The sequence below is a fragment of the Empidonax traillii genome, unplaced genomic scaffold, assembly GCF_003031625.1.
Source record: "Empidonax traillii isolate 1590-97213 ecotype Southwest subspecies unplaced genomic scaffold, ASM303162v1 scaffold515:size447783, whole genome shotgun sequence".
NCBI lineage: Eukaryota > Metazoa > Chordata > Aves > Passeriformes > Tyrannidae > Empidonax > Empidonax traillii.
The window spans coordinates 34,817-51,957 of NW_020955708.1; the positions used below are offsets into that span (position 1 = coordinate 34,817).

Consider the following 17,141-nt stretch of genomic DNA (forward strand, 5'->3'; position numbering starts at 1 on the left):
AAAAAAAGATTGATATTCTCTGAAGCAGCAGTTTATTTTAGTACTGCAAGAGCAGCAGCAGAATCCAGTATGAGACAGATGAAAACTTCCACTTAAACTGAGTAAGCTCCCTCAGCTGACGTGATTGACTTGCACCATAAGAGGCACTACTGCAGGATACCTATGACTTTTACAGTTCTAAAGATAAACACTTCTTACTTGCTTAAGACAGCTGTTCTAGAAATCTTTGTTTACCGAAATTAGACACAATGAAAAGCTGCCAATGAACCTTTGAAAAGTCTCTTCTTGTGGATTATGAACAATGAGTTTGTACGTTTTTATAGCATACCGGTATGTCCCAAATCCCCCCCACAAGCAGAAGCTATTTTGCTCACCACACAAGCAAAACACTGGCCAACCTAACATGTTGCATCGACAGTAATGCACACAACACTACTTCAAATAATCCTTAAGACAGGTTTTCCAGTACTTATTTTCCCAGGAGCCAAAGGGTAACAAAACGTGCCAACATGAGTAAGAAAAGCTACAGAAGTGCATCATTAAGATCGGTAGGCACACGAGACTCTGCATATCATCACACTACATCTCCCTACTGTTAATTATTCTAACATCACTGAACATTAGGTTAATAATCAATGAAACATAACTCACCTGCCATTCACAAAAAATAAGCTACTTAAAACAGGCACCCCAAGGTAGAGTACCCAAACAACATACTAATATGCCATAAACGGAGATTTAAAATTTGCCTTAGAATTTATGAAAATGGCACAGTAACTGGATATTGTATAGTAAGTGCCACTATCATATTAAATGCATCTCAGCTTCTAGAAATTTAATTATTTGAACTGTCAATTATTTTCCTCTCCCCTTCCCTATACAAATGTATCTGTGAGGTAGTTTCCCACTATAATTTAAGAAAGCAACTTCATAATTTGTGCATAAATTATATTTCCTTTTTTCCTACTACTTTCAACTGTACCAGCTTAAGACTACTTTGCTGTAGTGCAATTCATGGAGGTAGCGTTATTTGCTTTTTTATGTAATACCAAACAGTGACATTTAAGTAATAATTAGCATACAGAATTCTAAAAACTAACTTTATAACCCATAAATTAGTTGTTTATAAAAGTTCCTCTGAACTACCAGAGAGCACTAGATAGACACTCACTGAAAACCATGAAATTTAAGGAGATACCACAAAGAACAAATATAATTCAATTTTTCTATTCTTATCTAAATAAAACATGAGGTTTAGCTACATACAGTTCCAGAGAGCACATCATGAGGGCAGCAGTTGAGAAGGTGGCTCTTGCACACTCTGTCATCACTGAATTTGATTCGCTGACGGGTCGTGTCACCTGCAATATAGAAATCAGCACATTCCAGGTTAGAAAACTGAGGAAGTCAGACATGCTCTCCAGGTTACATGCAAAGCGTTAACAGGGCCCTGTCACATAGTGAATGTCTATGGAAACTAGAATTTAAAACACTCTATGCTTCTTTGCCAAATAACACCAAAAACACAAAAGTGTGTTTTAATGCTCTATAATGCTACTTAAAAAACCTCTCACACTTCCCCTTCAAAAATGCAGTAGGAAAAGTGCTTGAAACCAGAAAGTCAGTATTAGCTTAAAAACACTTTGATACAACAGCATTTGTTAAATGAGCTATGTAATGTTCTATTCAGATTTTGCATGACATAGTGATGTATTTGTGTGCAAGAATTAGCGTATAAAAGCAGCCTCATAAACACAAAATGATACACATTGAGTCTTCACCAAATCCCACCTGATACTCATTTTATGATTTTGCACCCTCTTACTTCTGATGGGAGTAGCATAAAGAGTTGGCAGAAGAATGATTTTAAATGCTTACAAACCTGAAAAAAAAATCAGTCAAACATACGGGCATAGCCTATATGCAAAATATTTTACAGGTGTTTGCATATCTCCATATGATAAACCTTTTTTTTTTTTTTTCCCTTTTCTCTTCTACATGCTGCTTGTTGGGCTGGAACACCTTAATTAGATCTTCATTGTGGCAGGTTGTAGTTCCTGCATCAGCAGAAGCACCAACCTGCCCAGACACTGAGGTCCGATTGCAAGGTTAAATAATCCCTTCTTGGAGCAAGACCTGAAGTCTTCCGAACAAAGTAACCAGTTGGTATTCTGGGGATGAGGGCAGAATATGTTTCCCTTTGAGTCATAACATAGTTATCACTATTAGGAATTCAGAAGAGAGATCACTGCAATGGCTCTCTTCTTGTTTAAGACGCAGGCATGATAAAACACCTTAATCTTGCTCAGGATGTAGCCAGTTATTATTTTTTTAAACATAACAACTTGTTAAGATCTCTATTCATTGAAAACCTACTGGTGAATTACTGAAGCAAGGATGGCTGCTGGGGAAAAAAACGACATACGATGAGTTCAGATAGCAGCCTCTTCCATTTCATTAATTAAAGAGTGTAGATACATTTTGCAATTAATAAAGTTTTTTTAAGGCTTTCACGATTTGAAACTTTTAAGATTTTTGAATCTATTAAACAATTCAAGAAGCCAAATTTATTACTGAGGTAACTAAAACAGAAGGGAATAACAAACTCATATCTTTTTAGATTACAAGCCTTTCTTACCATTATGCAATCATATTTTTAAATATCAGTTCTATGCATAGGATGCTAATATATAACATTTTCAGATGGGCCACGTTTCAGATTCTTAAGTAAATAAAAGTTTCCATAAACAACACACGCTTAATTTGCCTGTGGGATACAACAATTAAAACCTGTAACCCACACACCAAAGAGCTTCAAAGCAGTTCAACAATAGGTTTTCTAGAGGACAACCTTACTGCTTAGTTATACTTACACTACTAAAAATTTAGAGTAATCCCTTTATAATCATGCCTGCTACTGCAATAAAGAGTTGCTCTTCTTTTTTTTTTTTCTTTTTTTTTTTTCTTTTTAGGAGGTGGATCCGTATTTTTTTAAACACGTAACTGCGTTTGTTCCACATTCATTAACACATCTGAAAAGTTATTGATAACTCACGGCTCGGCGAATGCGGGGCCTTTCTGACACTCCCTTGCAGATTGATGTAGGCAGGCAAAGATACATTGAACCTTTATAAATAAAACAAGGGGCCAGATTGTTCAGTTTGTATAGAATAATAGACTCTGCCAGCAATTTTAACACAGCATCTAGAAATACATGTTGACTGTAAAGATTCTTCTACATAAAGACATATGAACAAAATAAAGTATTTAAAACCCCCCACATCTGACAGCCTAAAAGCACTAACCTAACAGAAGTCAAGAGTTATCAAGACCAGAAAATTGCTGAAAAATTGTGGTTCCTTATGTAAAGTTGGCAAGCAGTATTTTCACAGACATTACCTCAACATCTAGTCATAGCTTTTTTCACACCTCTACCACAACTAGGTATTGACGCTACAGCTGAAATACAGTCTTTTTTTCATCGAAGTGACTAGCATGACAATCACAATTACCAAACTGATGTCAGACAGCATGAGGGGGAAGGGAAAAAGAGGTGGCAGAAACTCGTCAACAACAGCCTCAAGAACACTTTACACATTTACATTTTAAACCTTTATTCTTTCTGCACTGTGCCTTTGGTAAGTCCTTTAAAGGACTTTCAGGAAGGCTTCCATACACAGATCATTTGGATGTTTACCTCTTCCTTCCTTTGAAAAGCAGTTTCATACCTTTGCATTTCTTTATAATCTATGCTGTTTCAGAAGGAAAAGTTTATCAAAAAGGTGTCATAGGCCCCGTCCTAAGAATGACTGAATTTTGTGTCTCTCTGGCAGCTCATTCGCAAGCCTGACAGCCTCAGAAGAAAATGCTCTTACTTATTCCTGAATTTTGTGAGCTCCAATACTCCAGAACAGCGCACACCTGTTGGCAAAGACAGAAGATGCATTCTGCTGCTGACCCACAGAGGAATCATCTCGAGTAGGTGATGACCTGAGGTCTACATGGGTGGCTGTGGGGAGGGCAGAGCAAAATCTATGGATCCACTATGCACCTGACATTCTGCCTACAGCAAATACAACTTACACAGATGCCTTCTAAGAATTAAAACAACACAAACAGATGTGTTCTTAGGCCAAGGACTTCCACAGTACATCAGATAACCGAGACACTACTTCTCCTTGTCAAACTGTACATAGGTTGATTCCCTCTTTGTATAGTCAAACAAACAAGTGAATACTAAATAAGGTTTATGAGTGTTTAAAAAAAAGGCTTTATATATCTTGTAGTAAGAAAGTAATACATCTAGAACGCCAAATAGCTGCATCGTCTAAATTTCAGAAGTATTCTTAAACATTTGTAAAGAGGACACTGACACTTCAGACCTTATTGCAAGTTCTATTTTAATAAGTAAATAATTAAATTAGCTCAGAATAGCAACTTATTTAACCCTGCCTCCGAAAAAGAGCAGAGTATCCAACTACTTGATCTTTAGGACTCATGCTCATTAAAGAAATCAAAGTAATTTACCAGGGCATTACAGGAGTCAACATCTATTAATCCATCCCTGTGTTTCCAATTAGATTTTCTTCATTAAAAAAAAAAGGTTGATAAAATTTATATGTAGAAAACACAAATTAAATTTTCCTCAAGAAGCAAAATCTTTAGTTTACCTAACATACCTGTCCCAAAACACTTTTCTATAAAAGATTAGTTTCCAGGGGAATGGAGAACTTTGAAACAGAATTGAAAACATTCTAGAAAAAAAGCAAAACATTAAGGAGACTTCGACACTAGCACATGTCCTATCCTTTATAAGCATAAGGAAACTGCACACTAGAGACACAAATATTAAAGACACCATGGCAGTAATGTAAACTTTCTAATGGAAGTTTTCTATTTTGTATGAAACATGCTAACTGAAAAATTTACATCAATATTCAAGACCAGTGCATCCTGCTGATTAAGGAACATCCAGAGGTTAAGATCACAATGTGCACTTGTACTGATTAAGGAATATCCAGAGGTTAAGATCACAATGTGCACTTGTACTATACAATTCACTTTGAACTCCCATGTCTAACCTATTAACAAGACTCCACAATGTCATTCCTGTCCAGTACGTTTTAGTCACAAGCCATCAGAATGAACACTTAGGCATCAACAATGCTTAGCATTATAACATGCTTATATCAATGACTTCGTTGATCCAGCATCTCTTACTATTCTGATGTACCCTAATACACTACTATCAACAATCCCAGTGCACAGCTGAGAATTACCCTTTATAATCCAACCGTAACCTTTAACTGTAAACTAATGGTGCAATCCATGCAAAGGAGACAAAGGGCATTTGAATTTTCATGCTGTTGATTCCCTACATTAAACTACATCAACAAAAAATCATTAACTTTCCACTCAAATTTTTGAAGCATGAGTCCCAACATATTGGCAAGGGACTCTGAAAGCTTTACTCAAGAAGAGCTACCAACTGGGTGGAGTATCTGGTTAAAAACCGTGTATCAAATTGCATTCGCAAAGCAAGCCCTGTATAGCAAATATTCATCATTATTTAAGCAGTCACAGAAGATCCTGTTCCTGCTGCACACTGAATGGACAGCTAATTCTTATATTTTCGTCACTAACACTGCATGCATCTTTACCATAACACCTTTAGAATAATACATATTTCTAAGTAGGACTGCTTCTGGTTTACACCATGACTGAAGTAATACCTGTGAATGCAGAATACAATGAAACAATTTTTTAGCTGATGCATTACAATTGGAACTAATATATGAACGAACATGCCTATTTGCTTCTTCATAAACACCATTTCATAGGGTGTCCCAAAGAGTAGAAAAATTCCTCAAGTTCTTCACTGTTCCCCCTATTTTTAGACTAAACTACTAGAACTTTGTAACAAAGCCAGCAATTACAAACAATTCACTGGACGTGATCATTGCTGTTAAAACCTTCTGATCACTCCTGATTGACAAAGCATCTTTTCATGAAGTTTGTGTTGTGACGACTTTCGGATTTCTGAGCTGATACCAATTCAACATTTGGGGCAGGTTTTGCAGAAATTCCTGTATATGACATACTTTTCTCTGCCACTGCTGCTGATCCATATTTAAAAGCCGAGCTCTCAGAGGATGTTCTTGGCTCCCTAGCCTGACTCTCAGCCTGCAGCTACCCAGATGGCTACCAATCCTCCACTAATGGACAACAGTGTATTGGAAGTTCAAAAGCACGTATCTCCTTCCACCTCCACATGTAAAGCAAAGTGGAAAACCCCAATCTATCTACCCTGAAAATACCAACATCAACCTATTATGCATTATTAAGCACACAGAGACTCTTCAATAATCTCATACAGAAACAAAGAAATTAAAAAATGGGTTACATGTTCTGGATTACACCTCTGTTATCACATAAAGTGTGCCACCAAACACAAGATGGCTAAAATAAGTACAGGAGTGTCACTTCAGCTCCTCCCAAACAACGAGCACAGAAAATTCACACATTAGTAACCGCTGCTAAGGATAACTGACGTATAAAACAGAAAAAATGGTTAGGATGTGAATAGATGCAAATAGGATTTTGTAAGTTTCAGAGCCAGAAGAAGATGATCTACAACAAGAGAAGTGCTTTGCTAGTAACAGCTGAAGAACCAAGTCAAAGACTTCAAACACAGCAACTCAGCTCAAAAAGCTAGCAGGTGAAGCCAAAGAGGTGCTGACTGGCACTTCATACATATGAGTTCTGTATACCTAAAGGCTACAGAGATTTTTCTGCTAGTCACATAGCATAATATTTGTTAGGATGCTTGGGAGAACATTTTCATGAGCACATGTAAGTCTCAGAAGCATGCACAAATTCACCTGTCCTTAAGAGAATCCAATTAACTTTGCTAGCTTTTCATATCCCTAGATTATAAATTAATTTTGAAGTAGTTTGGTTTAAAAAACCCAACCCCCACCACATTTCTTTGCAACAGTCAAGTCTTAGCAGTTTCAAGATATTATGTGGCACCAGGGCCATTTGGATCTGCTGTGTCTGCACTACTGTCAGAAGCAGTGATCCTGCTTCACTCACTGCTTCTAACCAATTCCTTACGCTGACTCGGGCACTCACTCCTGCAGCAAGGTGGAGCACAAAACTGACCTGCAGGAAAATGAACCTGTTGGGCAATATAAGCTGATTTAAGAAAAAAACTGCATCTTTTCCATCAGGCTTTTAAAGAAAACTTGTCAATCTTTGCCCATTTCAACTATATTCTGAAGGAAAAAAAAACCACAACAAAAACCCCGAACCCCCCTGGGGTACTAATATCAATTGTTAACATTTCACTCAATTTGTAAATGACTTTATTTACAGTTATAATTCTATCTATAAGGTTCACTTCTGTTTTCTAGAGAACATGGATGGCAAAAACAGGGTTTATCTAAGCATACTATAAAAAAAATGTTTACTCAATGTTACAGTTAAAACCCAGTATTTTAAAAAATAAAAATCATAGTTTTTTATAGCTTACTCCTAATACTCCTGAATGACAAGTTTCCACAGCTCTGGTCATCAACAATAAATTCAACTTGAACTAACCTTTTAACCACTGATATATGTAATAAAAACTCCATTAGTTTAACTGCTAACAGGAAAAACAAAAACAAACAAAAAACCATGAAGAAAACATTCCGATGTAGATACATAAGATATGTATCACAGCTGGTCTTCAACGCTTCCTATTTCTCAGTGTTTGGGAAACCCACGCTGTATCTTCGGTAATTTATATTTAAGCCTCTAAGTATGCCTGGCTATCAGTACTTGAAATGACATTTCAGAGAAGATTTATGTTATTCTGTAGTCATAACTACATTAAATGTAAATGAGCCCAGGTTTTTACTCACATCAAAATCTAAGGCACTTTTTTTTTTTTTAAATCTTCTTGTCAGAGAAGCAGTCAAAAGAAGCTTAACTTAGTATTTAATATATTAAAAAAAATCCCGTTTTTAAATGTGCTTTTTCCAGGCGTATAACAGAACCATACCTGCCATTCACAGAATTATTTCCTTGGACTGACATTAACAATACAACTGCTTTTTAGATAACCCAGATGTATTCTAAGAACTGCAACTCACTGGAAACTGCTGAGGAGCACCTGCCAAGTCCCTTCAGTTTCAGTCTCTGTCAGGTGTCTGTCACATGAGCAAAGGCAGGCAGGGAGCACCAGGGCACTGGCCAGGCAGCCGCTAACAGGCTGTGCCAGAACCTCCCATCCTGGCAGGTACCATCAGTGATGCCGTGTGACTACAAGTGCATCTATCCCACTGCCAAAACTCAGACGAGGGAGGAAGCAGTTTGCCAAAGGAAGTCAGGAGGCTCTCGGTTCTCCCTGCCCACAAGCATAGGGCCCTCTGGGAAAGGGTCCAGCAAGGGGCAGGCCTGAAGCTGTACCTGGTTCTAGTCAGCCATATGTTGGGCAGTTTGTTTGACATGAGAAGACTCCTGTCTAACACAGTTTGTTTTCCATAAATATTCTTATGGCTCAGTGGGTATTTTCTGAATCAATTTGACCAATACAGAACTGTGCTTTCTAGGTGTTCTTAGAGCTTAACAGCAAATCTATAAAAACATTTAATAACTACATCCTCCAAACTCCTCCATTCTGGCCCTAGGGACACCACTTAAAACGAGTGTGCACGCACTGCCACAAATTACAGCCTACAGCTCATCTCCTAAAACCATGTCTGAGCATCTCATTGCGGAATTTTCCAAACCATTTTCAGAGCACATTCCTGTTCTCTACAAATGATACTATAAGCTAAAAAAAATAATAAAAAAGAGACTACATATATTCAGGCATCACCACTGGTTTTGAGTTTACCTCATTTACCTCTCAGTTTTTTCTATTCCCACTGAAGAGATCAAATGTTAGATCTACCTTCCTAAAATAGATTTAAACAAGCATATTCCAGGTTCCTCAAAAAAAACCCAAAACAACAACAAAAAACCAAAATACCCCCAAACCAACCCGGAATAAAACAAAAAAAACCCATCAGACTGTGTAAAGTATAAAATTAAAAAGCACTTTGGCAATTTTTAACAATATAAAACACAAACATTGCCCAAGAAAGATTATTTTTTTAAAAACATTTTAAACTCTTTTGTGCTGCCAGGCAGAGAAAAATCAAAGGCAATGGGGACAAGTGGTAAAATGAGAACTATGATTTAAGAGAAAATTAAAAAATTGCCACACTCTAACGAAAAGCTGCAATTTGTATATTTCTAGAAACAGAATATTTATCAAAGGTAATAGAAACATAAAAAAACCCCTAATGACCCCAAATCTCACTACTCTCAAGGTTCGCAATATTTCAATGACCTTGAGCCTGGCCTTGAAATTAGTAAGTACCAGCTCTGCAAAAAAGGTATCATTTTCAATCCCTGCACACACTTCAGCTTAAATAATGCTCCACTGGATTTTTCATTTTTTCTTTAAAATAGAGTGGTGTTCCATTGAGATCCTTAATCCAATAATGGAAGCCAGTTTTGCAAATGGTGTTTTCTTCTTATCCTTCCTCATCCTGCCAATTTTCTTTAAATGTCTCCTCTCTAGCCAGTTAGTTTCTAAATAGTTCAGCACATGCAGTGTAGGAATTAAAGGGTGGGTGGGAGGGGGGACTACAAGCATCAGTAAACTAACTGCTTTCTCACAAAGCCAAAAAACCACTAGTCTCAAATGACTTTTCCTTGTTTAGATGTTAGTCGCTCGGCATTTTTGAGCTGTCACAGGTAAATCACACTCTCTTCCCACCACCCAACAGAAAATACTTTCAGAAATTGCAACAGCTCCCCCATCCCCCTTAAACCTTCTGTGTAGCCTTAGGCAGCTGTGAGACAGCGATCTAGGTGCCAGCACTGGGAAGACTTGAGTTTCATAAGCACAATGTTACTTTGCCAAGCACTTAGACGTGCGCAGCCACAACAGGAAGTATTGGAAAATCTTCTGGAGCAAGACAAAACCACCCCAAATTAGATCCTGCATGATGACTACTCACTAACCAGCCTTACTGTGGAAGGCAATCTTTGCAGAACAGTAATTTAGAACTTAGTAGAAAGCATTCACGGCATATGGGGTATGTGAAAACTAATTACATCCATTTAAAGTTCTAGATTATACTAAAAAAGCCGTCAGATCACATTAGCCCAGTACCAAGAGATGATCGGCACATACGAGGCACCTCCCACTTCCTACATCCTAATCGGTGCATGGGAAAACAGGTAACCATTAATTCTGCACGAAGCTTTAACAAACACGTAACACATCTGCAAGAGCGAGTACGACATGCAGAACACTTAAATCATCTCTAATTGCTGCCTACCCTCGGGTGCAGTATTCTTTTGTTTATAAGTTAAGGACTGCACAGTGTAACAGGAACTGCTCTTTACCAGCAGCACGACGTGGATTTATGGGCAAGTGCCCGTTCAAACTTTCGAGTCCATTGCCACACACCCTGACAAAAATTGTGAGCAGCTTTACATAGCAAAAATCTTCAGTCCACTGTGCGACTGCAGAGCGATCTGAAACCCGACCGTACATCTAATATCTCCCTCCGGGAATTACTGCCTCCAGACGTTAAGCTTTTAGTTAGCTGCTTGGGGCTTGTTTTTACAAGACCTTGTCCACTTGGGTGAGCCTCACTTTGCCTTTCAGAAAGCAACAGCCATACCCGCCTGCTGACTGACACGACGGCTTGGGTCGGAACTTAGACAAAAACTACAATAAAATAAAAACCTGCCCTGCTCTATGAAAGGGGCTGTTGGCTTAGGGGGGATTTCTTGGCTCGCTGTATCCCCCCCTCCCATGACCGGAATGTCGCAGCCGCCGTGTCCCTCCGCGGGAGGGTTGCGGGCACCGCCGGCAGCGCATCTCCCTCCGACGGCAGCGGGAACGGCAGCGCCCGGCGCCGACAGCTCGGCGGGGAGAGGCGGTGCCCAGCCCCCCCGCCCCGCCGCTGACCGACAGCCCCGCCCCGCGGGGGAAGCGGGGAGCGGGCCCCGGGCCTGCCAAACACGGCGAGCGCCGCCCGGCCCGCCCGGAGCCGCCGTGACCTCCGGGGCTGCGGCGGCCCCGCCCCCTCCTGCCCGCCCCGCCGCGGCCGGGGGGCACTTACCGTCCCGGGACGTGCCCATGAGCTGGTCCAGCATGGCGCGCATCTGGGCCTGCGCCGACATCCTGAGCGCGGGGGGAGCCGGCGCGGCCCGGCCGAGTCACGCCGACAGCGGCCCGCAAGGCCCGAGGCGCGGCGGGCGCTCGGCCCTGCCCCTCGCGTCACGGGCGGGCCCGGGCGGGGCCGCTCCCCCGCCGCCGCGGGGGGAGGGAGGGAAGCGGGCGCTGCCCCCGCCTGGCGCTCCTGGGAGGGCGGAGCGGGAGCCCCGCCTCGCGCCGGGCCCGGTGCCGCCGGTACCGCCGCCTCGCGCCCCCGCACGCGCACCCTCCGCGCGCTCCCTCCCGCGCCCGCCACGCGCGCGCGCCGGCGGGAACGGAAACCCCCGCGCAGGCGCCCTACGCCTCTCCGTCCGCTCCGCGACGTCAGCGCGGACGGGCCGCGGCGCTCTCCCATTGGCCACGACCCGCGGTGCGCGGCCGGTGACGCACTACGTGGCGGGGCGCCCGATTGGGTCGCCGAGCTGGGCCTCTGGGGCGCGCTGATTGGTCAGGGGGGCCCGCTTGTCCCCTGTGACGTCACGGTCTCCGGGCCAGGGCCGCGGGTGGTGATGGGGCCTGGGGACGGTCCCGCTGGGACACAGTTCCCTGTGGGAGACAGTTCCCTGGGGGACTGCAGTGGCCCCCTGCTGCTCTGCAGCTGCCGGGTGCCGCTGTGGTGATGAACGTCACTGTAATACCTCGCCTTTTGGAGAACCTCCCTTAAAACTGAGGCTTCGCCACGTGCGGCAGCGAATTCAACTGGCGAGGCGCCGAAATCCAATTTCAAAATTGGATTCTCGTTCTCACGGTTTTTTATGCGTTCCGACGCCCGCACTTTGTGCCTCTCCCTTTGTCAACCGTGGCGTTGCCATCTAGTGCCCAGGACCCATCACGAAGATCAATTCTAATCGTATACCAGCGGGGTCATGTTCAGCTTTTGAGATTACCTCAGTGTGAGTGACAAAAGGCAACACAAACCACCTGCCCAATTACCTGTTATTTCACAAGGACTTGCAGAGAAGATGAAGTGCTCTTCTATCACATGTCCAGGGAAAAATTCTCTTACCCAATGCCCCTCAGCTATTTAGAACATGTCCTGGCTTTGCTTTTTCTTTAAAATATAAATTTACTTTTGTTGGTCATTACTTTGGATTGAAGGCGAAGTAAATGGAAGAGATACCAATACTGGTTAAAAATTTCTCTCATTTAATACCTTAATATGCTTAGGAGAAATGGAGAAGTTTTAGCTATTACTTGTAGCCACACCATACATCCTTTAGGTACTCTAAAGAGCATCTATGGCTGGCCAAATGTCAGCATTTCTTCCAGAAGTGATTTCAGTGAACCCTTTTTTTTTTTTTTTTCCCCTTCTGGAGCAATATACTACAGACTTTGGATGAAGTAAACCTTTAGTCCGTTGGAAAAGTAAATTGCATGAATGTAGCAGCTGCATTAAGTAACTCAGAACAACCAGTATTGTCACAACCATTCTCAGGGTGTGTGACATCCCAAAATTTAGATCTACTTAGCTGAAAATAGGCTGTTACTTTCCCACCTGTGATATCAATGCTTTTCAAAAAACTCACCGTTTAACTTGTGAGACACTGCAACTGGAATTTGGCCTACAGAACCCTACAACCTGTAGCTCCCACCTCCTTACCTTACCTCAGTAGCCCAAATCTCCCCAGATTTAAGGATCTATGTGCTGTACTGCAGGGATTAAACCATCTCATCATTCTATTTGCTATGTTTTTCTGTCAGAATATGTTGTTTTCCCTGGCAGTAAAAAAAAAAAAAAAAAAGAAATCAAGTTTTGTTAGCCTTGCTTAAAGCTCCTCCCCATGTAAACAAACCTCCCATTTTTTGCCACTGTAGGTCATGCTTATTACAGATTTCTTATGCATCTTACATACATCTTAAATACAGCAATAATTCAAGCCCCTTTTTCTGAAATTTGCTGTTCCAGATTGCGAGACAAACAAGAAAAGGCAGTGCCTTGTGTGTCCCTGGTGTGACTGGAAGTGGCCAGTTCCCCTCAGCTTTCTGAGACTTGCAGTGTGTGAGGGCAGCACGGAAGGTTGGCAGCCACACGGACGACTTCTTGGGGACACTTGAGAATCACATACTTCATGAAAAAATCACCTCTGTGAATCGCCAGTGCTTGCTCACCACCATGGAAAAAACTAAGAGAGACGTTTGTGCTACTGCAGTGCTCACCAGAATCCTCAGATGTTCCACAGAAGGGCCCTTTGTTCTTGGGAGGGTAGGAAATTCCACACACACAGAATGGAAAATGTAAAATGCTGCAGTAAACATCAGGCAAATTCTCTTACCTGCTGGTTTTGAGGGGGGAACCACGAACCCTTGCAACCCCTCAGACAAGCTATTCAGCAGTGAAGGCTTTCATGTTTTTCCACTAAAAAACACCTTTCTGTCACCCCGTGGAGGCTGCCCATCGTACCATACACTCACACGGACGAGGGGTCTGGGAAGCCTGATACAAGGAGAGGGGAGTTCCCAGTTAAGGCTCTTTCACTCCATAACCTAACAATGAGGAAAAAAAAAAAACCTGCTGGAGAATGCAGGCCGTTCCGGTAGCCATCGGATATTTATTGAGGAATAACGAGTTTACACAGCAGACCCACGTCAGCCTTTCCCCCCCGGCTGCTGGGGCAGCCTGAAGCCCACCAGGCCGGCGACCTCCTCGGGCGAGCGCTCGCCCTTGCCGTGGTACTCGCGGTGCAGGGCCTCGTGCTGGCGGACGCTGCGGAGCAAGCACAGGTAGGTGGCGGCCTGAAAGTGCAGCTCCTGCTGGGCGCGGCACAGCTTCTCGCTGGTCACCTGCGGGGAGCGGCGATCAGGGCGGCCCCGAAGGCTCGCCGAGCCCCGGGGCTGCTCGGGCAGGGGTGGGTTGGTGGGTGGGGAGTTGGGCAGGGATGTCCGCGCCTACCCGGTGCGCGCGGAAGGCCGCGAGCACGTGGCGATAGGCGGGGCTGTCGCGATAGTGGCTGCCGGCGGCATGGCGGAGCTCGCGCAGGAGCGCGCGCAGCGTGCGCAGGGGGGCGCCCAGCGCCGCCATCTTCCGCCGTGCGCGCGCGCCCGCCCGTCGGCCAATCGAGCGCCGCCGCCTCGCTCCGCGGCCTCGCCCTCGCGCCCCTCCAGTGCGCGCTGCCGAGAGCCGAGCGAACGATCATCCCCCCTCCCCCCGCCGCCACGGCAACCAGCGCAGGGCGAGTGCCGGGGGTCGGGCGGCCGGGAGGGGCCGTGCCCGCACCCTTCTCGCGCTGGGACAGCGGTTGTGCGGCCCCCCGCCCGCCTATGGCACCGGAGCGGGGTCGCCGGGAGACACCCGAGGGGCCCATCGCGCTGCGGGAAGCCGAGTTGGTTCGCGGCCGCGCATCTCGCGAGTTTTTGGGATCTCCGGCTTAAAAGGGTCTACAGGTCTCGCTACAGCCACGGGGGGACGGCCAGCAAGAAGTCCGGGAACCGCGCACCCGCAACAGCCGGCGGCTCGCGGGCATCCGGACAAACGGCGAGGCTGGAGCGGAAAAAGAAAAAAAAAAGCACCCACCCCAGATGGGACTCGAACCCACAATCCCTGGCTTAGGAGGCCAATGCCTTATCCATTAGGCCACTGGGGCTGTCGCGGGAGAAGAGCTTCTGCGCGCCTACTTGTCTCGTGTCCCCGCCCCCTTTGCCTTTTATGGAAACCCCCGTGGCCGCGGCCTGGGCCGCGCGGGCCCCTGGGAGCCGGGGCGGGGCTGCGGCGCTTCACAACCACAGGCCCGGCGGGGCAGCGCTCCCTCTGGGACCCACCCGCTGGCAGCTTTAAAGCGCTGTTCCTCGCACCACCCCCATCCCCAAAACGGAAAAGCCCCAAGGGACGACCTTTGAAGTGAAACTTTTACATCTTTATTTTTGTGAGAAGTCACAGAGACAGGACTAATATGTACATTCCTCTTTATTTAATACAGCACAGACACGTGACACATAAAAAAAGAAAAGTACACTCATGAAAAAGCCTGTCGCGGTCAGGGACAGGGAACAGCTACGCCAAATTGAGTAAGGCTCCTACTGCAGAACAGGGGTCTGCCGGCAAGGGTGGATCCCAGAGCAAATTCTGCTGCCAAAAAAAAAGCTTTGCGCTCCTTTCAGGAAAGCAGAAAAGGGCAAGTCCCTTCCGGAACAGGTGAAGGCAGCATTACCTGCAAGGTGCAGGATACAAACCCCATTACTGTGTTTGGATCAAAGCACTGATAAAATGAAATGCTCTCCAGTTATTCTTGCAGAGGGCCAATAGTCCTGACCTCTGAAAGCATTGGACTGCTCAGGGATAGCAAACCTGAGTACCTGGAAGGAGTGAAAACATCAAGTAGTCACAAAGAAGAGAGTTAAAATTAGCCTCCCTGATAGAGCTCTGCTACCCACAACTGGAAACGTGCAGGGGAACAAACCAGCTTCCCAACTAACAAAAGACTAACAGCCATTAAACTGACCAGAACAATATACGTATCTGGAACTGACACAGGCTTTTGTGGCAGCAGCTTCTTCCTTTTCCTGCCTCAGTTCAGGATGGAGATAAAGCAGGCACCAGTTCCTCTGGCAAAGAGCCTTACACACTTTTAAAAAATTAAAATACAAAAAAGGGAGACAGGTGTTATTTACAAAATCCATGGCTGGTACAGTACATCATTTTTAAGACACACTAAATGCTACAATCTTTCAGGTCCTGAGTTTATTACAAAAAAACCCCAACAACTCAAAACTTGTGTTCAGGTCCAGTTTTATACGGAGAGAGGAAAGAAACCACACATTTAAAACACAGTATCCCTTGAAGTTATTGGAACATACCTCCCTAAAAATTCCAGATGAAAGTGGTGCTAACCACGCAAATGTAGCTGCATTTGGTTGTTCAGGCTTGTTGTCACAAGAGGGGAGCATTTCACTGGGGAGTTTCCCTGGAAAGCTCATCAGGTAAGCACAAGGCTGTTGAGATCCTCTTTCCATCACTAAGCCCTATGATCCAAAATGTGCGAGTATTAAAAGGAGGAAGGTGATCTTGTACAAATTCATGAAGGACTGAGTAAAACATCACAGGAATCACCAACTCAAACAGATTTGCCATCTTGTAGTAACTGTGCATTCCTTTGTTTGAAGCCGAGGAATGCAAAGAATTCTCGCTGTGATTTAACACTTGTTTATAAAAAAATAAACCTCACCAGCCTTTTGTTCTGAGCTCCCTAGTGAAAGGCAGCAAAACAGTTTCTCAGCCCTTCATTGCCTGGGGGATCACAGCAAGTCAGGTAGAGTTAAGCTGGCTACATCCAAAGTTGCTAAAATATTTATACATAAAAGTGACACCAAACAAACGATATGGAGGCCAAACTGCTGTTGAGGGGATGATCCCTACTGCCATTAGCTGTGCAGGGCATTCTTCATTGAGAGTCTTTTATCAGGCAGAATCAAAGGGACTTGCACCCACACCTGTTTGTTTTTTTTCAATGAAATATTCTGAACATAGAGATTTTGTACCATCAGAAGTTACCGACCCAGATGCCCTTTTTATTATAAGCACCTGATCTTAAGCTATAGAATGCCAACATTTTAAGGATTACTCATTAAATGCTTCTAACCCTTAGTAAAAGAAGACTACAAGAGACAAATCACATAACAAGGGTACTAGTTTAACTGCTAAAATATAGTGCTGCTCAGTAGACTTTTGGGGGTAAAAAGTAGCAGTTAATTTTGTAGTTTTGTTTTTTTTTAACAGTAGTCCAAAAATAAAATTTCTCCATCTATTTCCAGTACAGATCTTGAGAACTATGCAAGAACATGGTACTAATTGCTACATGATGGAATCACCGGCAATAAAACACACACTACAGTTCTCATCTCTGAGCTAAATTGTTATTTGTAGTTACATACAACAAGA

At 43.8% G+C, this 17,141-nt stretch overlaps 2 protein-coding genes and 1 non-coding gene across 5 annotated transcripts in view; all 3 read right to left on the bottom strand.

The window, feature by feature from the left end:
• LOC114064057 (putative RNA-binding protein Luc7-like 2) overlaps positions 1–11,464 on the bottom strand; it is a 32,197-nt gene extending 20,733 nt beyond the window's left edge. Inside the window, exons 1-3 of one of the 3 annotated variants that reach the window (XM_027896743.1) lie at positions 11,175–11,300; positions 3,056–3,126; positions 1,267–1,361 (exon numbers count right to left, since the gene is read on the bottom strand). Coding sequence is in view for 2 of the 3 variants with exons in the window: in XM_027896741.1 (XP_027752542.1) it covers positions 1,267–1,361; positions 10,800–10,866 (162 nt within the window). In the remaining variant the exon portion in view is untranslated. Of the gene's footprint in view, positions 1–1,266; positions 1,362–3,055; positions 3,127–10,799; positions 10,882–11,174 lie in introns of those variants that run through there. The other 2 variants (XM_027896742.1, XM_027896741.1) reach the window with 2 other exon arrangements.
• Positions 11,465–13,797: 2,333 nt separating this feature from the next.
• Positions 13,798–14,333, bottom strand: FMC1 (formation of mitochondrial complex V assembly factor 1 homolog). Its single transcript, XM_027896746.1, has 2 exons — positions 14,160–14,333; positions 13,798–14,050 (listed from the first exon to the last, which is right to left on the bottom strand). The coding sequence occupies exons 1-2, from the start codon at positions 14,286–14,288 to the stop codon at positions 13,856–13,858; spliced, it is 324 nt and encodes a 107-aa protein (XP_027752547.1). The 5' UTR covers positions 14,289–14,333; the 3' UTR covers positions 13,798–13,855.
• A 444-nt stretch (positions 14,334–14,777) lies between these two features.
• On the bottom strand, positions 14,778–14,850 carry TRNAR-CCU. Its single transcript has one exon. It is a non-coding gene; the product is annotated as a tRNA-Arg (tRNA).
• Between the last annotated feature and the right edge of the window lie 2,291 nt (positions 14,851–17,141).